The following is a 25,982-nucleotide window of genomic DNA, read 5'->3' on the forward strand; positions in this document are numbered from 1 at the left end:
AAAGGGCAATGGGTATCCACTGCTCTTCTTCAGGATTCTTTCTCTCTCTTTCTTTTCTTAATAGAAACCACATTGAGATATAACTCACCTAGCATGCAATTCACCCATTTAAAGTGTACAAGTCAGTGATTTTTCTTTTTTTTTTTTTGAGACAGAGTCTCGCTGTGTTGCCCAGGCTGGAGTGCAGTGGTGCAATCTTGACTCGCTGCAACCTCCGCCTCCTGGGTTCAAGCAATTTTCCTATCTTAGCCTCCTGAGTAACTGGGACTACACTGCAGGCACATGCTACCATGCCCAACTGATTTTTGTAGTTTTAGTAGAGACAGAGTTTCACCATATTGGCCAGGCTGGTCTCGAATTCCTGATCTCAAATAATCCGCCCGTCTCGGCCTCCCAAAGTGCTAGGATTACAGGCGTGAGCCACTGCACCCAGCCCTAGCCTTTTCCTAAGTACGGCAGCCAGACTGAACTCTGGCTTTGCAGTTTTTAAAAGCATAAGTCAGATCCTGTTGCTCCCCTTTTCAGAACCTTCCTGAGGTTTCCCGTCTCATCCAGAGTTGTCAATGTGGGCGTCACCATAGTGTGTGGAGATTGGGAATTCAAAGAGGTCTGAGTCTGCCATGTGGCGTGACTTTCCATAGTTGTGCTCTGACAGAAGGTGAGGAGTGGGGTTGGCCCAAGACTGGGATTTTGCCAGAAAGAGGAAGACTGATTGAAAGGCAGGCACTCCATGGATTAAGGTCTCAAGGAGGTTTAAGAATGGTTAAGGTGGCCAGGCGGGGTGGCTCACGCCTGTATCCCAGCACGTTGGGAGGCTGAGGTGGGTGGATCACCTGAGGTCAGAAGTTTGAGACCAGCCTGGCCAATATGTTGAAACCCTGGCTCTACAAAACATACAAAAATTAGCCAGGTGTGGTGGCGGGCGCCTATAATGCCAGCTACTCAGAAGACTGAGGCAGGAGAATCTCTTGAACCCGGGAGGCAGAGGTTGCAGTCAGCTGAGATTGCACCACTGTACTCCAGCCTGGGCGACAGAGCAAGACTCTGTTTAAAAAAAAAAAAAAAACACACACACACACACAATGGTTAAGGTAAGAGTAGCTGAACAAGAAAGCTGGAAGGGAGAGCAGATTGCAACGATTAATAATTCATGCATTGGCTGGGCACCATGGCTCACTTCTGTAATCCCAGTGCTTTAGGAGGCCAGGGTGGGAAGATCACTTGAGGCCAGGAGTTCGAAGCCAGCCTGGGCAGTGTAGCAAGACCTTATCTCTACTAAGAATTTAAAAAGTGGCCGGGTATGGTGGCTCATGCCTGTAATCCCAAAACTTTGGGAGGCCAAGACGGGCAGATCACCTGAGGTTGGGAGTCAAAAATAAAAAGTTAGCTGAGTGTAGTGGCACATGCCTGTAATCCCAGCTACTTGGGAGGCTGAGGCAGGAGAATTGCTTGAACCTGGGAGGGGGAGGTTGCAGTGAGCCAAGATCACGCCACTGCACTCCAGCCTGAGCAATAAGAGCGAAACTCCGTTCCCCCAACAAAAAAAAAAACAGGCATTGTGGTGCGCACCTGTAACCTCAGCTACTAGGGAAGCTGAGATGGGGCTGTCACTTAAGCCCAGGAGTTCGAGGTTGCAGAGCTTTGATTGTGCCACTGCACTCCAGTCTGGACAACAGAACAAAACACTGTCTAAAAAGAAAAAAAAAGAATTCATGCCATAGTGCTCAGGAATTATTTTCTGACTACTGTATATTTACTTGTGCTATGCAGTAGAATTCAACTGTAGGTATTTTACAGAAAAGAATTCTACATTTAGAGGACATTCCATTCGCACAAGCCCACCTGCGTAGCATCTTATAGATGTTTGTGTCAAAATTTGTTCTTTCTTTAGGATGTATATTATGAGTTTGTACTCAATGGTATAAAGTTTGTTTCATATTATGGTAATATATTTTTCCCTATCCTCAAGGTATTTTCTATAAATATATGAGACAGCTGTGAATGTAAAGGAAATTAGCCTTTCTCCTTAATTCTATTTCATCGTAAATACAAGTTTCTAAAGATAGGCACATTCCTGTCTTAAGGAATATCTAATCTCGTCTTCTTTCCAAATAGAGTTTCATGTTAACTTTTGGTTTTTTTTGAGATAGAGTCTCGCTTTGTCCCCCAGCCTGGAGCGCGATGCACTGCAGCCTTCGCCTCCCAGGTTCAAGCGATTCTCCTGCTTCAGCCTCCCGAGTAGCTGGGATTACAGGTGCCCGCCACCATGCCTGGCTAATTTTCATATTTTTAGTAGAAACGGTGTTTCACCATGTCGACCAGGCTGCCCTTAAACTCCTGACCTCATGATCTGCCCACCTCAGCCTCCAAAAGTGCTGGGATTACAGGCGTGAGCCACCACACCTGGCTCATATTAACTTTCATATTAACAGGTTTTGATTATCACCTAACCAGATACAATATGTAAAAATCTTGAGCCAGGCGCGGTGGCTCACGTCTGTAATCCCGCACTTTGGGAGGCTGAGGCGGGTGGATCACCTGAGGTCAGGAGTTCAAGAACAGCCCAGCCAACATGGTGAAACCCTGTCTCTACTAAAAAAAAAAAAAAAAAAAAAAAAAAAAAATCTAGTAATATTCCTAAAAGAATATTTAGTGGGGTGGGTGCAGTGGCTCACATCTATAATCCCGGCACTTTGGGAGGCCGAGGCAAGTGGATCACGAGATCAGGGGATCGAGACCATTCTGGCCACCATGGTGAAACCCCATCTCTACTAAAGTACAAAAAATTAGCTGGGCGTGGTGGCGGGTGCCTGTAGTCCCAGCTACTCAGGAGTCTGAGGCAGGAGAATGGCGTGAACCCAGGAGGCGGAGGTTGCAGTGAGCTGAGATCACGCCACTGCACTCCAGCCTGGCGACAGAATAAGACTCCGTCTCAAAAAAAAGAAAGAATAGAACAATATTTAGTGAACATAGAATGACAGGAAAAGCGTATCAATTCTCATGTTTACTTTGTTTTCCTGGAGTTTACCTAAATATTTCATTCACATTTACAGTTATTCAGCTTCTAAATTGTAGTTTGCTTTTTGGCAAAGTGTATTTTCTCGCTCATGCTCAAGTCGGTGCTAAAATGAAGTGAAGAGGTGGTGTGTAATAGACATTGTCTCTGAAATTGTATTCATATTAAAGATTAAATAATTCTGGTCTAAGAAGAGAAAAAAACATTTGGCCCAGAAAACCTTCAAATCATGGTTTTATGTAGACCATTGGCAACAATGTGGAATAAAAAAAAATTAGTTCAGATATTTTTTTTTCTTTACAGGAGACTTAATGGAGCATTTAGTTCCCCATCCTGAATTCAAGATGCTGAGTATTCGTAACGTGCCTCACATGTCTGAGAATTCATTGGCATACAGCACATTTACTTGGGCTGGCCTGCTCAAGCATTTGAGACAGATGCTCATTTCTAATGCAAAGATGGAAGAAGGTAAAGAGTAGTCCAAAATATGCAGCCCACAAACTGGAAAAAGTGTCCGTCCTGGAGTCTCTATATTGAGACTGTATACTGGCTTGGAGTAGTTGAGATAATGGACCTTTCTTCCGGCTAGGGAGACTCCGGCAGAAACTCACCAGGGCATCCTAGGAGGGTTTCTTAATCACTTCACAGTTTCATTACCAAAAGACATTTCAAATGAGTGCCAGATTTTTTTTTTTTAATCAAAGTAATGAACATAGTTTAAAAAATCAAGTAGCCAAAACTCACTTAAATATATACTTAAATCCATACATTGCACTGTATTTAAAGTATATCTTACCTTTTTTTTTTTTTTTTTTGAGACTGAGTCTCGCTCTGTCACCCAGGCTGTAGTGCAGTGGCGCCATCTTGGCTCACTGCAACCTCCACCTCCCGGGTTCACGCCATTCCCCTGCCTCAGCCTCCCGAGTAGCTGGGACTACAGGCGTCCACCACTGCACCCAGCTAATTTTTTATATTTTTAGTAGAGACGGGGTTTCACCATCTTAGCCAGGATGGTCTCTATCTCCTGACCTCGTGATCCGCCCATCTCAGCCTCCTGGAGTGCTGGGATTACAGGCGTGAGCCACCGCGCCCGGCCAATTACATCTCAGTTTTTTAAAAGGTCAAGTAATGGGCCAGGTATGGTGGCTCATACCTGTAATCCTAGCACTTTGGGAGGCCAAGGCAGGAGAAGCGCTTGAGCCCAGGAGTTCGAGACCAGCCTGGGAAACATGGCAAAACTCCTCTACAAGAAATATAAAAAGTTATCTGGACATGGTGACATGGGCCTGTATTCCCAGCAACTTGGGAGACTGAGGTGGGAGAATCACCTGAGCCCGGGAGGTCAAGGCTGCAGTGAGCTGTGATCACACCACTGCACTTCAGCCTGGGTGACAGTGAGACCCTTTCTCAAAAAAAAAAAAAAGAAAAAGAAAAAAGTTAAGTAATGTCTGGTATGATTTTATGACAAGGAAAACAGCAATCCTACACCTCCCCATTACACAGATGAAACTACTTTCAACGTCTTTAGCTATTTCATCTAGAATTTTCCTCCATAGTTAGAAATGTTTTACTTATGTTGTTATCTCTTGCATTCCTAGTATGAAAATTGAGAATTGGGCTGGGCATGGTAGCTAATGCCTGTAATCCCAGCACTTTGGGAGGCCAAGGTGGGTGGATCACCTGAGGTCAGGAGTTCAAGACCAGCCTGGCCAACATGGTGAAACCCCTTCTCTATTAAAAATACAAAAAATATTAGCCAGGCATAGTGGCAGGCACCCGTAATCCCAGCTACTTAGGAAGTTGAGGCAGGAGAATTGCTTGAACCTGGGAGGCAGAGGTTGCAGTGAGCTGAGATAGTGCCACTGCATTCCAGCCTGGGTGATAAGAGTGAAATTGCATCTCAAAAAAAAAAAAGAAAATTGAGAATTGAATCATCTTACACCCCTCTACACACACACACACACACACACACACACACACTCCCACATTCATATATATATATATATACTCTGACACGTATGTGCACACTCACACATACACACACTCATATTTACCTTCATCCTTCCTCCTAACATACTTGGGAGTTAGATCAGTTTTCAATGTTTGTATTACTTTTGCTGTGTAAATATTAATTCATAGTACAGCCTTATACTGTGTACATAGATTATATTTTTGTGTGTGTACAATTTATTTTTCCCTCCTGGTGTTGTTAATCATTATATTTATTTGGTTGATATTCCCTGTACCTATCACCAATTTATCCTCAAACTTTTCTGTAAAAAATGAATCCCTTCTCAGATGTGGTGGTTCACGCCTGTAAGCTCAGCACTTTGGGAAGCTGAGGCAGGAGGATCGCTTGAGGCCAGGAGTTCAAAACCAGCTTGAGCAACAAAGCAAGACCCCATCTCTAAAAAAATAATTTAAAAATATTAGCTGGCCCATCATGGTGGCTCACGTTTGTTATCCCAGCACTTTGGGAGGCTGAGGCTGATGAGGTCAAGAGATCAAGACCATCCTGGCTAACATGGATGTAGTAGAAACCCCATCTCTACTAAAAATACAAAAAATCAGCCAGGTGTGATAGCACACACCTGTAATCCCAGCTACCCAGGAGGCTGAGGCAGGAGAATGGCTTGTACCCGGGAGGCAGAGGTTGCAGTGAGCCGAGATAGCGCCCCTGCTCTCCAGCCTGGGCAACAGAGCGAGACTCTGTCTCAGAAAAAAAAAAAAAAAAAATTAGCTGGGCATAGTGGTATGCACCGTCCTAGCTACTTGGGAGGGTGGGGCAGGAGAATCCCTTCAACCAAGGGGTTTGAGTTTAAAATGAGCCGTGATCATGCCACTGCACTCCAGCCTGGGCAACAGAGCAAAACCCTGTCTCAAAAACAAAAAAAAAGAACTCTTTCTCAATATTTTTAAACCCATCAGGTAATTGATTACTTCCATTATCTGCTTAGAGACATCCTTCTGGAAGGCCTTTATCTTCCCATTCCATTCTGGACTTACTGCTGTCCAGGCTTGATAAGCAGCCAGCCCTGGCATCTCTGCTTGCCTCATCCTGATTTATATCTGTACCTCCTAGGTTTCAAATCTGCTTTCTTGATTTATTCCCTCATATTGATGGACCATACCTTTCAGGAGCTCCCTAAGAAAGAGTACAAGGAAAGTAAAGTGTTTGAGGCTACAAATATCATTCTGGCTGGGCGCGGTGGCTCACATCTGTAATCCCAGCACTTTGGGAGGCCAAGGCAGGTGGATCATGAAGTCAGGAGATCGAGACCATCCTGGCTAACACAGTGAAACCCCGTCTCTACTAAAAATACAAAAAAAAATTAGCCGGGCGTGGTGGCGGGCGCCTGTAGTCCCAGCTACTCAGGAGGCTAAGGCAGGAGAATCCCTTGAACCTGGGAGGTGGAGCGAGGTTGCAGTGAGCCAAGATCGCACCATTGCGCTCCAGCCTTGGCGACAGAGTGAGACCCCGTCTCAAAAAAATAAAAATAAAAATAAATAAATATTATTATTCTGTTCTGCCATTGCATTTGAATGATAGTTTGGCCAGGGATAGGATTCTAGGTTGGGAATCATTTTCTTTTCATTGAGTATTTCAAAGGCATTGCTCTATCATCTTCTCACTTGCAGCGTTGCTGTTAGGAAGTCTCATATTGTTCTGATTCTCAATCCTATTTTGTTATCTCTTGAAGCTTTAGGATTTTCTCTTTGTCCCCAGCATTCTGAACGTACTTGACATGGGTCTTTGGTTTATCTCAATAGAAGGTAAGCTTTATTATCTACTTGGTTTACCGTTGCATCTTTGGAGCCTGGAACAGTAAACACTCAGTGATTATTTGCTGAGTTAGTTGCTCTGAGCACTGAATGGACCCTTATGGATGTTGCAGACTTGTGTGGGTTTCACAGTAAGGCGATCTGCCTGGCCATTTTATTGTTGGGCTTCCAAATACCATATTCAGCGTATCTTATCTCTTGATCAGTTGCTTCCTCCTCCATCTCTTTCCCGAACGCATGATAAGCCTGGCTGCCAGCCTCTTCAGAGCTGGACGGGGAAGACATGGACTGTTAAGCTTTCCTGCGAAAGCTTCTACTTTGTGACCTGGTTTTCCAAAGGTTCTCTACAGGGCTGTGCCTGGTGTCACTGAGGCCAGAGCCTCCCAAGTTTAACCTTTTCACAGCAGAAACCTCCTTCTAGGGTAGAAGAGCACACTCCCCCTGCCACAGGGAGTGGGGAAGGGGCTCTTAGAGCTGCCTCTCAAACAGATTTTTAGTTAATCCTCCTGTTTTTTTTTCCCACTTTGATTTTCTTTTTTCTTTCTTTCTTTTTTTTTTTTTTTAGATGGAGTTGCACTCTGTCACCCAGGCTGGAGTGCAGTGGCCTCATCTTGGCTCACTGCAACCTCCACCTCCCGGGTTCAGGTGATCCTCCCACCTTAGCCTTCCAAGTAGCTGGGACTACCAGTGTACCAATGTGTACCGCCACACCTAGCTAATTTTTGTATTTTTAGTAGAGATGGGGTTTTATCATGTCAGCCAGGCTGGTCTCAAACTCCTGACCTCAAGCGATCCGCCTGCCTCAAATTCCCAAAGTGCTGGGATTACAGACGTAAGCCACCGTGCCCAGCCTTTTTTCCACTGTGAAAAGTGTCTGGTCTACTTCCAGGACCTCAACTGTGGGCAAACTTTTTAGCTTTTTCTTGTTGTGCAGTCAGTAACCAGTAGTTCATTTGCTCTCCAGCTTCCAAAATTTTGTTGCTGTTACATTCTCTCCTGTTCCCTTTTTTTCTTGTTTATGGTTATCCTTTTATTGATTAAGCAGGATCTGAGGAGAGAGTGGCAGGAAACTGACATGTTCAGTCTGTCATGTGTAACTGAAAATCACTACTAGGTGTTAATAGCATACATTATACCACAGATTAAAATAAGTTAGGTTTTTATACTATGAGAGTAGATTTTCTCAACATTTATTTGTAATATCTTACGGATTTTAGATTATAGTGCCAGAGGTTTGGAGGTAAGCAAAAAGTTTACATGTAAAAATAGTGCTTCCTGAATTTTTTGGCCACAGTACCTGTTTTTCTAGCTATACCTGTTAATACGGTAAGGAACACAATGTTCCTTAGAGTCGTGTGAGACGTGCTGCTCTGAGCTCTCTTAGGTCAATAAACCACAGTTTGCTGAGTTCCCATGTGGAACTTTAGGGTGTCAACATTTTTTCTTTTTCTTTTTTTTTTTTTTTTTTTGGAGGAGGGGATGGAGTCTCGCTTTGTCACCCAGGCTGGAGTGCAGTGGCTCTCGGCTCACTACAACCTCTGCCTCCCGGTTGAAGCGATTCTTTTGCCTCAGCATCCTAAATAGTTGGGACTACAGGTAAGCACCACCATGCCCGTCTAATTTTTGTATTTTTTTAGTAGAGACGGGGTTTCACCATATTGGCCAGGCTGGTCTTAAACTGACCTCGTGATTCGCCCGCCTTGGCCTCCCAAAGTGCTGGGATTATAGGCATGAGCCACCGCGCCCGGCTGGGTGTCAACATTTTTTCACAGTTGTATAGTTTGAACATATAAATGTTTTCATACACGTGTATGAATAGTATATGAATAAATATATATATGGCATAAGCCTGGTTGAAGGATCTAGTTTTATAACTCTTCATATATTCTCTGCTCTGTGGGAAGATTTTGTGCGTTTTGTTTTTGAGACAGGTTTCACTCTCACCTAGGCTGGAGTGTAGTGGTGCAATCATAGCTCAGTGCGGCCTCAAACTCCTGGGCTCAAGTGATCCCCCGGTGCAGCTTCCTGTAGCTAGGACTACAGGTGTGTACCACCATAAGTGACTAATTTTGTTATTTATTTATTTTTTTGAAATGGAGTCTCACTCTATCGCCAGGCTGGAGTGCAGTGGCACAATCTTGGCTCACTGCAACCTCCGCCTCCCGAGTTCAAACGATTCCCCTGCCTCAGCCTCCTGAATAGCTGGGACTACAGGCATGTACCACCTCGCCCAGCTAATTTTTGTATTTTTAGTAAAGACAAGGTTTCACCATGTTGGCCAGGATGGTCTCGATCTCTTGACCTCGTGATCTGCCCACCTCGGCCTTCCAGAGAGCTGGGATTACAGGCATGAGCCACCACACCCAGCCTAATTTCGTTATTTCTTTTATTTTTGGAGAGTTGGGGGTCTCACTATGTTGCCCAGGCTAGTCTTGAACCCCTGGTTTCAAGTGATCCTTTCACCTCAGCCTCTCAAAGTGCTGGGATTACAGGCATGAGCCTCCGCGCCTGGCCTCTATGTAAAGATTTACCCCATTTTGGCCGGGCGCGGTGGCTCAAGCCTGTAATCCCAGCACTTTGGGAGGCCGAGACGGGTGGATCACGAGGTCAGGAGATCGAGAGACGATCCCGGCTAACACGGTGAAACCCCGTCTCTACTAAAAAATACAAAAAACTAGCCGGGCGAGGTGGCGGGCGCCTGTAGTCCCAGCTACTCGGGAGGCTGAGGCAGGAGAATGGCGTAAAACCCGGGAGGCGGAGCTTGCAGTGAGCTGAGGTCCGGCCACTGCACTCCAGCCTGGGTGACAGAGCAAGACTCCGTCTCAAAAAAAAAAAAAAAAAAAAAAAAAAAGATTTACCCCATTTCTATCACCATCACTATCTGTTTCTACGTATTCTACCTTTAGGGAGAATGTGTGATCCAGGAAGGAGCAAGGCAGAAGTTAATGACTCCCCGCCTTTTTTTCTTTTTGAGACGGAGTCTTGCTCTGTCGCGCAGGGTGGAGTGCAGTGGCATGATCTTGGCTCAGTGCAGCCTTGAACTCCTCACCTCAAGTGATCCGCCTGCCTCAGCCTCCCAAAGTGCTAAGATTACAGGCGTGAGCCACCATGCCTGGCCTTGAAGTTAATGCCTTTCGTGACCTAGCTTTGGAAGTTATTTCTGCAACATCCTTTTGGTTAAGGTCAACCCTCTGCAGTGTGAGAGCATACTCCCCCAGGGCTTGAATACCAGGAAGCGAAGATGATTGGGGTCATGTTAGAGGCTGACTGCTGTTCTCTGCGCTGTCCCTAAGTCATGTCCTCCCACATGCACAGTACATTCTTCCCCTCCCAAGGCCCCCAATAGTTACATACCATTAGCACATTGGTCCAAAATCTTATCCTCCAAAAGCAGCATGGATTCATACTCCTCAAGTGAGACTTCTCGCACTGTCACCCAGGCTGGAGTGCAGTGGCATGATCACAGCTCTCTGTAGCCTTGACCTCCTGGGCTTAGGCAATTCTCCCCACTCAGTTTCTCTGGTAGCTGGAACTATAGGTGCATGCCACAGATGCCAGACTAATTTTTGTATTTTTTTTTAGAAGAGGAGACCACTATTTTGTCCAGGCTGGTCTTGAACTCCTGGGCTCAAGAGATCCTCCCACCATAGCGTACCAAAGTGCTAGGATTACAGGCATGAGCCATCACACCCATCCTAAGATATCTTGTACTCAAAGATAGCCCTTTGAGTACAATTTTTTGCCCCAACAAACTCTAGTGGAATAGGCATAGGAGAATTGATAGACCCTCCCTTTTAGACAGGAAAAATAATGCCTATAGTCCTAGATACATGGGAGGACAAGGCGGGAGGATCATTGGAGCCCCGGAGTTTGAGGCTGCAGTAAGCTATGATCACACATGTGAATAGCCACTGCACTCCAGCCTGGGTGGCATAACGAGACCCTGTCCAAAAAAAACTAATATACACATTCCACAAGACCATTTTCCTTCTCTTGTTCAGAGCCATTTATAAAATCTCTTGCTTTTGGGCTGGGTGCAGTGGCTCACGCCTGTAATCCCAGCACTTTGGGAGGCTGAGGCAGGCAGATCATTTGAAGTCAGGAGTTCGAGACCAGCCTGGCCAACATGGTGAAACCCCGTCTCTACTAAAAATGCAAAAAAAATTAGCTGGGTGTGATGGCACACACCTTTAATCCTGTCTACCCAGCTACTGGGGGAGACTGAGGCAGGAGAATCGCTTGAACCCGGGAGATGGAGGTTGCAGTGAGCCAAGATCACGCCACTTCACTTCAGCCTAGGCAACAGAGTGAGACTCCATCTCAGAAAACTAAGTAAATAAAATAAAATCTCTTGCTTTTTTTTTTTTCTTTTGGTAGGTATTGATTGGCATGTGCGGCCTCCTTCATCAGGACTTCCTTCTCTTGGTAAAATGTCTCTCAACAAGGACCTGCATTTTAACACTTACATTGCTAACTTGGTCATTCTTCGTGGGAAAGATGTGCAAAGTGCAGATGTGGGTAAGAAATTCAGGTGAAAATTAAGATTTACATTTTGCACATGTACATGCTATATGGTACAAATGGTTTTTTAAAAGTCCCTGTATTCTTGGAGAAAGGAAAGTAATAACTATGTGTTTTAGTGGCAAAATTTGACCATGGTATCAGTTAGTATGTGACTAGACACCAATATAGAAGTGGTTTAAACAAGATAAAAGTATAACTCCTTTAGCCGGGTGTGGTAGCACATGCATATAGTCCCAGTTACTTGGGAGGCTGAGGCAGAAGGATAGCTTGAACCTAGGAGGTCAAGGCTCCAGTGAGCCATCATTGTGGCACTGCCCTCCAGCCTAAGCAACAGAGCAAGACCCTGTCTCTATTTAAAAAAAAAGAATTGTATTCTGAACATCTGGCTGCCCTGTCACCCTTACTTTCCCATCTGGCTGCCTCCTTATAGAAATGAGCAGAGAAGGACCTGCCTCCTTTCCTGTTTTGTTTTTTTGTTTTTTGTTTTTTGTTTTTTGAGACGGGGCTCACTCTGTTGCCCAGGCTGGAGTGCAGTGGTGTGATCTCGGCTCCCTGCAACCTCCACCTCCCAAGTTCAAGCAGTTCTGCTGCCTCAGCCTCCTGAGTAGCTGAGATTACAAGTGTGCGCCACCACGCCTGGCTAATTTTTGTATTTTTACTAGAGACGGGGTTTCTCCATGTTGGCCTGACTGGTCTCAAACTCCTGACCTCAGGTGATCCGCCCACCTCGGCCTCCCAAAGTGTTGGGATTATAGGCTTGAGCCACTGTGCCTGGCCAGGCATGCCTCCTTTTCTGAAAGTCCCATATCACACTTGAATTTCTGTCCCATTGACTGGGACTGAGTTCTGGGCCACACCTCACTGCAATTTCAGTTAAAGTTTAGGGGAATTGATACTAAGGAAGAAGGGGTGAACAGGAATTGCTAAGGAGCAGGAATTGCTGGACAACCAGTTGTATCTGTGACAAGCATTTTGTTACAAATTTTTCAGGAAGTTGAAAGAGCATTATTCTTTTTGTGTGTGTGTGAGACAGAGTCTCATTCTGTCACCCAGGCTGGAGTGCCGTAGTGCAATCTCAGCTCACTGCAACCTCTGCCTCAGCCTCCCAAGTAGCTGGGATTACAGGCGTGCGCCACCACGCCTGATTGATTTTTGTATTTTTAGTACAGATGGGGTTTGACCATATTGACCAGGCTGGTCTCAAACTCCAGACCTCAAGTGATCCATCCGCCTCGGCCTCCCATAGTGCTGGGATTACAGGTGTGAGCCACTGTGCCTGGCTAAAAGGGCGTTATTCTTATTAGCCTTGTTTTTCTTTTTTTTTTTTTTTCTGAGATGGAGTCTCGCTCTGTCGCCCAGGCTGGAGTGCAGTGGCGCGATCTCGGCTCACTGCAAGCTCCGCCTCCCAGGTTCACGCCATTCTCCTGCCTCAGCCTCCCGAGTAGCTGGGACTACAGGCGCCCACAACCGCGCCCGGCTAATTTTTTGTATTTTTAGTAGAGACGGGGTTTCACCGTGGTCTCGATCTCCTGACCTTGTGATCCGCCCGCCTCGGCCTCCCAAAGTGCTGGGATTACAGGCGTGAGCCACCGCGCCCGGCAGCCTTGTTTTTCTATGGCGATTTTCTGGGTTCATTTTATCATGACTTCAGCAAGTATCATGTTTGCTACTTCTTGTTGTGATACAAAGAAAACCAAGGCCTAGCATAGTGGCACGTATGTGTAATCCCAGCACTTTGGCAGGCTAAGTCAGGAGGATCGCTTGAGGCTAGGAGTTTGAAACCAGCCTGGACAACATAGCAAGACCCCATCTCTACAAAGAATTTTAAACTTTAGCCAAGTATAGTGGTGCACACCTGTAGTCCCAACTACTAGGGAGACTGAGGCAGGAGGATCACTTGAACCCAGGAGTTTGAGGCTGCAGTGACCAATGACGGTGGTGCCACTGCACTCCAGCCCGGGTGACAGAGACCCATTATCAAACAGAAAAAAGAAAACTGAACAATCTAGACCTTGTAATGTCCCTCAGAGAAAGAACAAATAATAGTATAAAATAGGGCCAGGCACAGTGGCTCTCACCTGTAATCCCAGCACTTTGGCAGAGGTGGGATGATTGCTTGGGCCCAGAAGTTTGAGACCAGCTTGGGCAACATAGTGAAATGCCATCTCTACAAAAAATAAAAATATTAGGCGTGGTGGCATGGGCCTGTAGTCCCAGCTACTTGGGAGGCTGAGGTGGGAGGATCACTTAAGGGCAGGAGGTGAAGGCTGCAGTGAGAGCTGTGATAGTGCCTCTGCACACCAGCCTGGTGACAGACTAAGATCCTGTCTCAAAAAAAAAAAAAAAAAAAAAAATTAGCATTATATTACTTTTGGATAAATCGTCCATATTCATTGTATAGAAAAAAAAGGGGGCCAGTGCAGTGGCTCATCCCTATAATCCTAGCACTTTGAGAGGCTGAGGCAGGTGGATCACTTGAGGCCAGGAGTTCGAGACCAGCCTGGCCAACATGGTGAAACCCCATCTCTACAAAAAGTACAAAAATTAGCTGGGCATGGTAGCAGGCACCTGTAATCCCAGCTACTTAGGAGGCTAAGGCAGGAGGATTGCTTGAGCCCAGGAAGTAGAGGTTGCAGTGAGCCAATATCATGCCACTGCACCCCAGCCTGGGCAACAGAGTGAGACCCTGTCTCAAAAAAAAAAAAAAAAGTGTAATAATTCATACCTTTCAGAAAATTGTTAAGAAGAATGCACACCACCATGTGTAGCTAATTTTGTTTTTAGTAGAGATGAGGTTTTACTATGTTGCCCAGGCTGGTCTCGAACTCCTGAGCTCAAGCGATCTACCCTCCTCTGCCTCCCAAAGTGCTGGGAGTCACCGCGCCAGCGAACACAAGTTTTAAAAGGCAAAATAAAAGATCTCTGATGAAGTAGACAAGAAAATATCTGTTTGTTTATTCATTTTCACAATTACTAATTTATGCTATAAAAAGACGGCTTATCTTGTTTTTACTCTAGAGGGATTTAAAGATCCAGCTCTCTACACTTCCTGGTTAGAACCTGTTAATGCTTTCAACGTGTGGAAAACCCAGCGGGCCTTTAGCAAGTATGAGAAGTCTGCAGTGTTGGTCAGCAATAGCCAGTTCTTAGTAAAACCACTTGATATGATTGTCGGGAAGGCATGGAATATGTTTGCTTCAAAGTAAGTATAAAATAAGTCTACAAACTTTTCTTTTTTTTTTTTTTTTGAAACAGAGTCTCACTCTGTTGCCCGGGTTGGAGTGCAGTGGTATGACCTCGGCTCACTGCAAGCTCCGCCTCCCGGGTTTAAGCGATTCTCCTGCTGCAGCCTACTAAGTAGCTGGGATTACAGGCTCCCACTACCACCCCCAGCTAATTTTTATATTTTTAGTAGAGGCAGGGTTTCACCATGTTGCTCAGGCTTGTCTCGAACTTCTGACCTCGGAATCCGCCTACCTCGGCCTCCGAAAGTGCTGGGATTACAGGCATGAGCCACTGCGCACGGCAGCCTTTCTAACCTTTAAGCAGATACTGTAGCGTTAAAGCATGAGGTATGATCTCGAGGAAGCATGGTTACCACTGTGTAGGTGTGAAGGTGTGAAGCCTTGGGCACGTGACTTCAGGCTTCATTGCCTCATCTGTGTAAGAGGGTCCTAACTGAGGAAATTTCTGGTGAGGATTAGATAAGATAATCTTGTAAAACAGCTAGTACTGTGCCGGGCTAGTAAATGCTCAGTAATTGTTTGACATTATTAAAGTAGAATTTTATTATAAAGCAGGGAAAATAAGATAGTTTTCAAAAATAAGATCTGGCTGGGCACCGTGGCTCACACCTGTAATCCCAGCACTTTGGGAGGCTGAGGTGAGCAGATCGGCTGAGGTCAGGAGTTCAAGACAAGCCTGGCCAACATGGTGAAACCCCATCTCTATTAAAAATACAAAAATTAGCTTGGCATGGTGGTGGGTGCCTGTAATCCCAGCTACTTGGGAGGCTGAGGCAGGAGAATTGCTTGAATCCAGAAGGTAGAGGTTGCAGAGAGCCAAAACTATGCCATTGCACTCCAGCCTGGGCGACAAGAGTGAGACTCCATCAAAAAAAAAAATGAAATTAAAAAAAAAAAAAGGCCAGGTGCGATGGCTCACGCCTGTAATCCCAGCACTTTGGGAAGCCAAGGTGGGCGGATCACAAGGTCTGGAGATGGAGACCATCCTGGCTAACATGGTGAAACCCCATCTCTACTAAAAGTACAAAAAATCAGCTGGGTGTGGTGGTGGGCACCTGTAGTCTCAGCTACTCGGGAGGCTGAGGCAGGAGAATGGCGTGAACCCAGGAGGTGGAGCTTGCAGTGAGCCGAGATTGTGCCACTGCACTTCAGCCTGGGCGACAAGCAAGACTCCGTCTAAAAGTAAAAATAAATTAATAGATAAATCCTTGGGAGACTGGAAGATCCTCATGTTCCTCAATAAGATATATGATTAAATTCAACTCAGTTTGATACTAAGAAATGTCTACTTCATACTAACATGTTTTAGCAGATTTCTTGATCTCTACCAGTTACTTAAGTCAAAGCAGAATTCTTCAAATGACTGGACAAGGCTTCTAACTATCTTTTTCTTTTTTTTTTTTTTTTTTTTGAGATGGAGTTTCGCTCTTGTTGCCCAGGCTGGAGTGTAGTGGCGTGATCTCGGTTCACTGTGACCTCTGCCTCCCGGGTTCAAGCGATTCTCCTGCCTCAGCCTCCCAAGTAGCTGGGATTACAGGCATGCCCCACTACACTCAGCTAATTTTTTTGTTTTTAGTAGAGACAGGGTTTCTCCATGTTGGTCAGGCTGATCTCAAACTCCTGACCTCAGGTGATCTGCCCGCCTTGGCCTCCCAAGGTGCTGGGATTACCAGCATGAGCTACTGTGCCCAGCCACCTATAACTTTCATTAGCTCGGATACCCCAGGGCCCAACCATCCTGCGTGTGACCAGTCCATAAAACCCCACTCGGGCTGGGCATGGTGGCTCACGCCTGTAATCCCAGCACTTTGGGAGGCCAAGGCTGGTGAATCACAAGATCAGGAGTTTGAGACCAGCCTGGCCAACATGGTGAAACCCCGTCTCTACTGAAAATACAAAAAGTAATTGGGCATGGTGGCAGGCACCTGTAATCCCAGCTACTGGGGAGGCTGAGGCAGGAGAATGGCTTGAACCCAGGAGGTGGAGGTTGTGAGCAGAGATTGTGCCACTGCGTTCCAGCCCAGGCAACAGTGCGAGACTCCGTCTCAAAAAAAAAAACCCCACTCCACAGGGCCGTGAACTCCGTCCTTTTTTGGTGTCATTCCCGTCCTACTCTCATTAAATGGTAGCAGCCATTATGATGTCAATTTAATTCATGTCTGCCCTTGATATTCTTTTTGTACATGATTTTTGTGCCTCAGAACATTTGCAAGGAGCAGTCAGGCATGGTGGCTCACGCTTGTAATCCCAGCACTTTGGAAGGCCAAGGCAGGTGGATCACTTGAAGCCAGGAATTCAAGACCAGCCTGGCCAACATGGTGAAACCCCACCTCTACTAAAAATACAAAAATTAGCCTGGTGTGGTGGCGCGCACCTGTAATCCCAGCTACTTGGGAGGCTGAGTCACAAGAATTGCTTCAACTCAGGAAGCAGAGGTTATGGTGAGCCGAGATCACACCACTGTACTCCATCCTGGGTGACAGAGCAAAACCCTGTCTCAAAAAACAAACACACAAACAAAAAAGAAAGCATTTGTGGTGTGGGAGGGATTAAGAGGTCCACCCTGGCATAACTACAAATTAAATGTCCTGAGAGCACCTGGGAGGCTTCACTCCATTCCTAGAACTGGATTGATGTGTTCTCTAGTTTCAGGCCTTATATGAAACTTCTCAGGTACTTTTCAGAGTTTATACTGAATATAGGGTGTTATGTATATACTGAGTAGATAGCCAGATCTGAACATGCTGCTCTTTCCTGGGTGCCTCTTCTTTGCCAGTTTTTTGGACACTAAAAAAACAGAGAGCTTGACATAAATTTTGAAAGTTCAGGCCGGGCACGGTGGCTTATACCTGTAATCCCAGTAATTTAGGAGGCCAAGGCGGGCGGTTCACCTGAGGTCAGGAGTTCGAGACCAGCCTAATTAACATGGAGAACATGGAGAAACCCTGTCTCTACTAAAAATACAAAAGCAGCTGGGTGTGGTGGTGCATTCCTGTAATCCCAGCTACCCGGGAGGCTGAGGCAGTCGAATCACTTGAACCCAGAAGGCGAAGGTTGCAGTGAGTGGAGATCAAGCCATTGTACTCCAGCCTAAGCAACAAGAGCAAAACTCTGTCACACACACACACACACACACACACACACACACACACACAAAAGAAAAAAGAAGGACTGGGCACGGTGGCTCACATTTGTAATCTCAGCACTTTGGGAGGCTGAGGCAGGTGGATCACGAAGTCAGGAGTTCGAGACCAGCCTGGCCAATACGGTGAAACCCTGTCTCTACTAAAAATACAAAAATTAGCTGGGCGTCATGGCATGTGCCTGCAGTCCCAACTACTCAGGAGGCTGAGGCAAGAGAATCGCTTGAACCTGGGAGGCGGAGGTTGCAGTGAGCCGAGATCACGCCACTGCACTCCAGCCTGGGCAACAGAGCGAGACTCAAAAAAAAAAAAACAAAAAACGGGCCGGGCGCGGTGGCTCATGCCTGTAATCCCAGCACTTAGGGAGGCCGAGACGGGCGGATCACGAGGTCAGGAGATCGAGATCAGCCTGACTAACACGGTGAAACCCCGTCTCTACCAAAAAAAAAAAATACAAAAAACTAGCCGGGCGAGGTGGCGGGCGCCTGTAGTCCCAGCTACTCGGGAGGCTGAGGCAGGAGAATGGCGTGAACCCGGGAGGCGGAGCTTGCAGTGAGCTGAGATCCGGCCACTGCACTCCAGCCTGGGTGACAGAGCGAGACTCTGTCTCAAAAAAAAAAAAAAAAAAAAAAAAACGGGCCTGATGCAGTGACTCACGCCTATAATCCCAGCACTTTGGGAGGCTGAGTCGGGAGTTCAAGACTATCCTGGCTAACATGGCGAAACCCCATCTCTACTAAAAACAAAAAATTAGCCCAGTGTGGTGGCGGGCACCTGTAATCCCGGCTACTTGGTGGGGGCTGAGGCAGGAGAATGGTGTGAACCCGGGAAGCGGAGCCTGCAGTGAACTGAGATTTCTCCACTGTACTCCAGCCTGGGCAATAGTGAAAGATTCTGTCTCAAAAAAAAAAGAAAAAAAAAAGTTCACTAATCTTTGGAGTAAACAAAGCAAATGTAAGACTTCTGAAAGATGTGATCTTCAAATGTTCATGAGCTAGAAAAGGTCTGTTTATTGTTGAAGAGCTACTCATTTGCCTGACATTTTTTATTTTGTAATTTCTGGGTTTTTTTCCACCAGAGCCTACATTCATCAGTACACAAAATTTGGAATTGAAGAGGAGGACTTTTTAGACAGTTTCACGTCATTAGAGCAGGTTGTTGCCAGTTACTGTAACCTCTGATCTTGAACAATGGGAAAAGTACCTTAGGGCATTTTTGGACTAAAATATTTTCAATACTATTTTCTTTTTTTTTTTTTTTTTTTTTTTTTTTTTGAGACGGAGTCTCGCTCTGTAGCCCAGGCTGGAGTGCAGTGGCCGGATCTCAGCTCACTGCAAGCTCCGCCTCCCGGGTTCACGCCATTCTCCGGCCTCAGCCTCCCGAGTAGCTGGGACTACAGGCGCTGCCACCTCACCCGGCTATTTTTTGTTCCAATACTATTTTCTCTGTAAAGTTTTCAAAGTTCCATTCTGTTAAAGTAACCACGTAGAATGCTGAGTCTGTTCTGCATATTATGCCCACAGAAAAGGAAGAAAACTTTTTAAATGGAGAATCGCATGTTTTTCAATGAAAACATCCACTTGGTATTTCATTTGTAAGAAAAAAATGGTGCTTTTCTAAAGAACTTTGGGGAAACAATTTGCTGAGATGTTGGGACTCTGGAACTAGCCAAGAAAAGAGAATATTCTCTACATGTTCTTAAATCTTCCTTCTTTACTCCAAAAACAACTCACAAAGCATGAACCAAACTTTCACAGCATAATTTCAAGCTAAGGAATTGTAATTCTGTACTTAATATATTCATGTTTGAAATGAATGCTTTGAACCACAGGAGGGAGATGTTGTCAAATGCTACAGTGTGAACATGTATTTTGAATATTCTGTAACAGGGTAAGAGTTTCCACTCAAAGCAGCTATTTAAAAATAAATATGAGGATTTTGGTAATAAATGCTTATGCCTAACTACAAAAGCAAATAGGTAAATGTGTACTTAGTGTGCTTTTCTTCAACTTTTTGGGCATGAGAAAATTGGGTCAGATTTTGTTTTGGATCCTGGAATGCCAGAGCAGAAATTGATTTTATTCAATTATTGCTTTAAAATTACTTATAATGGGCTGGGCATGGTAGCTCACATCTGTAATCCCAACACTTTGGGAGGGCAAGGTGGGAGGATCACTTGAGGCCAAGAGTTTGAGACCAGCCTGAGCAATACAGTAAGACCCCCATCTCTACAAAACAAAATTTTTAATTAGCTGGGTGTAGTGGCAGACACTTGTGGTCCAAGCTACTCTGGAAGTTTGGGTGGGAGGATCACTTGAGCCCTGGGAGGTCAAGGCTGCAGTGAACTGATATCGTGCCTCTGCATTCCAGCCAGGGTGACAGAGTAAGGCTGTCTCAAAAAAAAAAAAAAAATTACTTACAGGTATTCAGCTGGTATGGATGATGGTTATATGCTTTTCAGTAAAAGGGATAAGAATTTTCACCTAAATTTTTCACTAAGTTAAGAAAATTATCACCAAGAAAATATAATTACTTGATGAAATTGACACACAAGATATGGGTTTCACCCAAGACAAAACATGCTTGGAAATTGACAACTGAGTTTGAAGGGAATGTTGTATTTCCATAAAACACATCACATGCAATATATTAACGAATGTAAAATGAGAAACAAATAGGAACATTTGCCCTTTCTGCCAAATCTACCAGTAGTGACTTTTATATGGAAAAATGACAGTTCACAGCTTCACTGGTTCTTCCTTTTCTTTCCATATGGAAATGATTACCTTTTTGCTGTTTTTCTTATCAACTGTTGCTATGATTTAAAATACTGAACCATATCTTATTTCTAAGGAATGTAAAAAGTGGTCTGTTCTGCTGCTAAAAGGCACATCCCACTGCTGCATTTCATTAACCCAAGTATACTTGAAAAATAATTAGATCATAATTTTTACAAAACAAGTTAAAGTAATTGTTTAAGCATTGAAAAGATCCACAGACTGAAACAATTTCCCAGACTAAACCAGCACTCATGAAGATCTGTAACTGAGTGTCTCACCAGGGGTCAATGCGATTCTGAGGAACCTTGCTAGAAGTTAACTTGAAAGAAAGTCATAAGTTGAAATCATTTGATATTTGAGAAAATTCAGGGCCGGGCGCGGTGGCTCAAGCCTGTAATCCCAGCACTTTGGGAGGCCGAGACGGGCGGATCACGAGGTCAGGAGTTCGAGACCATCCTGGCTAACACGGTGAAACCCCGTCTCTACTAAAAAAATACAAAAAACTAGCCGGGCGAGGTGGCGGGCGCCTGTAGTCCCGGCTACTCGGGAGGCTGAGGCAGGAGAATGGCGTAAAAACCCGGGAGGCAGAGCTTGCAGTGAGCTGAGATCCGGCCACTGCACTCCAGCCTGGGCGACACAGCGAGACTCCGTCTCAAAAAAAAAAAAAAAAAAAAGAAATTCATGAGGTACCAATAGGGGCAAGTATATTTCTAATTTGGCAACTCATGGAATCATTAGCAGGTGAATATTAGAAGCAAATCCCAACTAGACAGAGCTCTGGGTCCATTTGCTTATGCTATTTGACCCTTTTTCATGATCCACAACTGCATTATTTGATATGTAAGGTTACCTATTATATATATGTGTGTGTGTGTGTGTGTGTGTGTGTGTGTGTGTGTGTGTATATATATATATTTTTTTTTTTGGAGACAGGGTCTCGCTCTGTCACCCAGGCTGGAGTGCAGTAGCATGATCTCAGCTCAACCTCCCAGCTCAAGCAATCCTCCCACCTTAGCCTCACTAATAACTGGGACTATCGGTGTGCACCACCATGCCCAGCTAATTTTTGTATTTTTGGTACAGATGATGTTTCCCCATGTTGCCCAGGCTGGTTTCAAACTCCTAGGCTCAGGCCATCCACCTGCCTCGGCCTCCCAAAGTGCCGAGATTACAGGCATGAGCCACCATACCTGGCCAATACCTAAATATTTTAAAGCTTGGGTTAAAACATTTACATGGAAAATAATTTTTTTCTTGTCTACTTGGAATAACAAAATTTTTGCTCTTAAAGTTGTGATTTTAAGTTAAAAATTAACACCAAGATGCTGATGTCAAAGCTTCCAAATGGGGTGGCATTGGAAATGTACTTTGATTTGTGTGGAGATAATGGCCAGTCAGCCAGGACAACATTGGCTGTCTTAGCTCCTGGGCGCACAGATCCAGAAAACTTTGAAAGTGTAATTTCTTAGATTGTGAGGTAACTGGCATATTATGTTGTCAGACATTATCCTGCAGAGCCAGAATGCACCCCTATGGACAATGAGCACAGTGTGAATGCAAACTCTTTCTTATTGTCAAGCTCTTTCTCTCTTATCTTCCCCAATCTGTGCTTTTCTCAAGAGCTTAAGCTGTAGAACCTGTTTTTTCCCATGCATTCGCCACTTCCAGCCCTGGGATGTCCCCGAAAACTCTCCTCCCCCATCGGCCGTTACTGTTCAATCTACAACATCTTTCAACATCTTTCTCCTATATTTTACCCATCACTTAGCACTCACTAAGTATGCCAACAATTCACTATTATCAGTCAATTCATCCATTCAACCAGTATCTATTCAGTGCCAGGCACTGAGGAAGACGTTAGGGATACAGGGATCAGTGCTACCTTGTCTGAATGAAGAAGCTTCTTGGGATGTTTAGTGCTACAATCCTAGCTTCCTAATTATTGCTTGTTATCTTGCCTGTGTGCATATTCACATTTTTTCCAGGAAAGGATGTGGTCCAAGAAAGAACAGTGAACTCAGAGCTCTGGTCTGGGCTAGATTTAAGTGTTGAAATGTCTCTTCACTGGCTCCGTAGGCTCTATAAACTCTGCTTTGCAGTGTACATACCAGTGATTCTTCTCCTGACCACCATGTGTATCACACTTGAATTCCTGTCCAAAATTTTCTTTTAAAACATACTGCATATGTCCCTAACCCACTGTCTTCTCTACTGAGCCCTAAGTTTGGCAGATACCCCTTTCTTGTTCTGCCACCTACCCACCAAATATAGCTTTAACCACTAGCTTGCCATTTTGGGCCAATAATCTTTTATTTTATTTTATTTTATTTGTTTTTTTTTTTTTTTGAGATAGGGTCTCACTCTCTTGCCCAAGCTGGAGTGCAGTGGTGCAATAATGGCTCACTGCAGCCTCAACCTCTGAAGCTCAAGTGATCCTCCTGCCTCAGCCTCCTGAGTAGCTGGGGCTACAGTGATACACCACTACACTTGGCTAAATTTTTTATTTTTAGTAGAGATGAGGTCTGACTATGTTGCCCAGGTTGGTCTCAAACTTCAAGGCTCAAGTAATCCTCCTACCTTGGCCTCCCAATGGCCCTCCCTCCTGGGATTACAGGTGTGAGCCACCATGCCTGGCCAACCAACAGTCATTTATGTGAAGAGATATTTCCTCAACTATATCAATCATACTGTTTCCTATGGGTTTGAGGAATGTGAGCTAAAAGAAAACTGGCTTTAGCCAGGCACGGTGACTCATGCCTGTAATCCCAGCACTTTGGGAGGCTGAGGCGGGTGGATCACCTGAGAGTGGGAGTTTGAGACCAGCCTGGCCAACATGGTGAAACCCCAGCTCTACTAAAAATACAAAAAATTAGCTGGGTGTGGTGATGCACATCTGTAATTCCAGCTACTCGGGAGGCTGAGGCAGGAAAATTGCTTGAACCCGGGAGGCGGAGGTTGCAATGAGCTGAGATCGTGCCACTACATTCCAGCCTGAGCGACAGAGCAAGACTCCATCTCAAAAAAAAAAAAAAAAAAAAAAAAGCAAAAAACCGGCTTTATATTTTTAACTAAATAACTTCCTACTCCTACACCCTAAAATGTCTCAGATGATGCAATGTCAATCTTATTAATAGATGGAAAACCATTTCCGCAAGCAGGAATGCTTGCACAAGGAGTTAAGATAAACAACGTAAATATTTCAAGTTTCTGGGAAACATAATGTCAGGTCAGTGTATGGTGTTCCAGCTGTGGAAAAGGGGAAAAGATACAAAGTCCTAACCATTTAGACTCTAGGGAGCTAGTGAAACAGGAAGAGATGAAAAGAAAGATCGGGGAATTGATGATGCCCTCAAAGAACTGCTAAAAAAGAAACTTGATGGGTTTTAAATTATAAACTTTACCTAATATAAACCAAAAATAAAATTCTAAGCCTTCGAACATCTGAATGGATCCCTCATGTTGGCAAGGGCATTCCAAAGCTAACCTGAAAGGCCATGACGGAAAGGGGGTGGAGTCCAAAATTCCCTTTTGGAATTCCTGATAGAACAGACTCTTAAGTCTGGTAACAAACATTTACACTCATTGTTCTCTCCTTCCAAAGCCTGCTACCTGGCGGCTTCATCTGCATAAAACCTTCGTCTCCACAACCCCTTATCTTAACCCAGACATTCCAAAGTTTTTACACAATAATGTAACTCTTTCAGTCCATTAACATTTTTTTTTTGAGACAGTCTTGCTCTGTCACCCAGGCTGGAGTGCAGTGGTGTGATCTCGGGTCACTGCAACCTCTGCCTCCCAGGTTCAAGCGATCCTCCTGCCTCAGCCTCCTGAGTAGCTGGGATTACAGGCCCATGCCAAAACACCCAGCTAATTTTTTTTTTTTTTTTAGTAGAGATGGGGTTTAGTAGAGACGAGGCCTCCCAAAGTACTGGGATTATAGCTATGAACCACCGTGCCTGGCCTTCATTATTATTATTTTTGAGACAGTCTCACTTTGTCACCCAGGCTGGAGTGCAGTGGCGCAATCATGGCTCACTGCAGCCTTGACCTCCTCCGGCTCCAGCCATCCTCCCACCTCTGTCTCCCGAGTAGCTGGGACCACAGCTGTGTGCTGCAACGCTCTGCTAATGTTTGTATTGTTTACACAGACAGGGTTTTCTTCATTTTTACCAGGCTGGTCTCAAACTCCTGAGCTCAAGCAATCCACCTGCCTCAGCCTCCCAAAGTGCTGGGATTACAGACATGAGCCACCGCACCTGACCTCACTTTTTCTTTCCTTTTTTTTTTTTTTTTTTTTGAGACAGAGTCTCAGTCTGTCACCCAGGCTAGAATGCAGTGGCACAATCTTGGCTCACTGCAACCTCTACCTCCTGAGCTCAAGCAATCCTCCCACCTCAGCCTCCTGAGTAGCTGGGACTACAAGCAGGCACCACCATGCTTGGCTAATTTTTAAATATTTTGTAGAGACGAGGTTTCATTATATTGTCCGGGGTGGTCTCAAACTCCTGGGCTCAAGTGATCTTGCCACTTCAGCCTCCTAAAGTGCTGGGATGACAGGTGTGAGCAACTGTGTCCAGCCCTTTTTTATGCTTTTTGAAACATAGCAAGTAAATTGTTTGTTGTTACTGTTTTTGAGACAGTTTTGCTCTTGTTGTCCAGACTGGAGTGCAATGGTGCAATCTCGGCTCACCGCAACCTCTGCCTCCTGGGCTCAAATGATTTTGCCACCTCAGCCTCCTAAGTAGCTGGGATTACAGGCATGCGCCACCACGCCCAGCTAATTTTGTATTTTTAGTAGAGACGGGGTTATTCCATGTTGGTCAGGCTGGTCTCAAACTCCCAACCTCAAGGTGATCCACCCGCCTCAGCCTCCCAAAGCGCTAGGGTTATAGGCATGAGCCACCGAGACTGGCAGTAAATTGTTTTAAAATTAGATATATGGAGGCCGGGCGCGGTGGCTCAAGCCTGTAATCCCAGCACTTTGGGAGGCCGAGACGGGCGGATCACAAGGTCAGGAGATCGAGACCATCCTGGCTGACACGGTGAAACCCCGTCTCTACTAAAAAATACAAAAAACTAGCCGGGCGAGGTGGTGGGCGCCTGTAATCCCAGCTACTCGGGAGGCTGAGGCAGGAGAATGGCGTGAACCCAGGAGGCGGAGCTTGCAGTGAGCTGAGATCCGGCCACTGCACTCCAGCCTGGGCGGCAGAGCGAGACTCCGTCTCAAAAAAAAAAAAAAAAAAAAAAAAATTAGATATATGGGTTGCAGTGTAGTTCTATGAGACACGCTGTTCTAAACATTTCAGGAGCAAACTGCTGGGAATTGTGGGAACTGGAGTTGAACAGAATTTGTCCTTACTAGGTGAGAGGTCATGGGAACATGATAGTAAGAAACATGACATAAGGCAAAAGATGGGAGTTTCCTTTCTAATGAAAAAAGGCCTTTGCTTAAGCTCGACTCTTGCGATGAGTATGAAAGAGGCAGGATGTG

At 45.2% G+C, this 25,982-nt stretch overlaps 1 protein-coding gene across 3 annotated transcripts in view; it reads left to right on the forward strand.

Moving 5' to 3' along the window:
- LOC105476914 (tubulin delta 1) overlaps positions 1 to 19,694 on the forward strand; it is a 32,641-nt gene extending 12,947 nt beyond the window's left edge. For 2 of the 3 annotated variants that reach the window (XM_071082838.1, XM_071082836.1), the window contains 4 exons: positions 3,320 to 3,484; positions 11,177 to 11,317; positions 14,342 to 14,525; positions 18,790 to 19,694. In XM_071082838.1, the coding sequence (XP_070938939.1) occupies positions 3,320 to 3,484; positions 11,177 to 11,317; positions 14,342 to 14,525; positions 18,790 to 18,892 (593 nt within the window). In that variant the 3' untranslated portion in view covers positions 18,893 to 19,694. The remainder of the gene's footprint in view (positions 1 to 3,319; positions 3,485 to 11,176; positions 11,318 to 14,341; positions 14,526 to 18,789) is intronic. The other variant, XM_071082837.1, reaches the window with a different exon arrangement.
- Positions 19,695 to 25,982: the final 6,288 nt, after the last annotated feature.

Source organism: Macaca nemestrina, chromosome 17 (genome assembly GCF_043159975.1).
Source record: "Macaca nemestrina isolate mMacNem1 chromosome 17, mMacNem.hap1, whole genome shotgun sequence".
In the NCBI taxonomy this organism is placed as follows: Eukaryota; Metazoa; Chordata; class Mammalia; order Primates; family Cercopithecidae; genus Macaca; species Macaca nemestrina.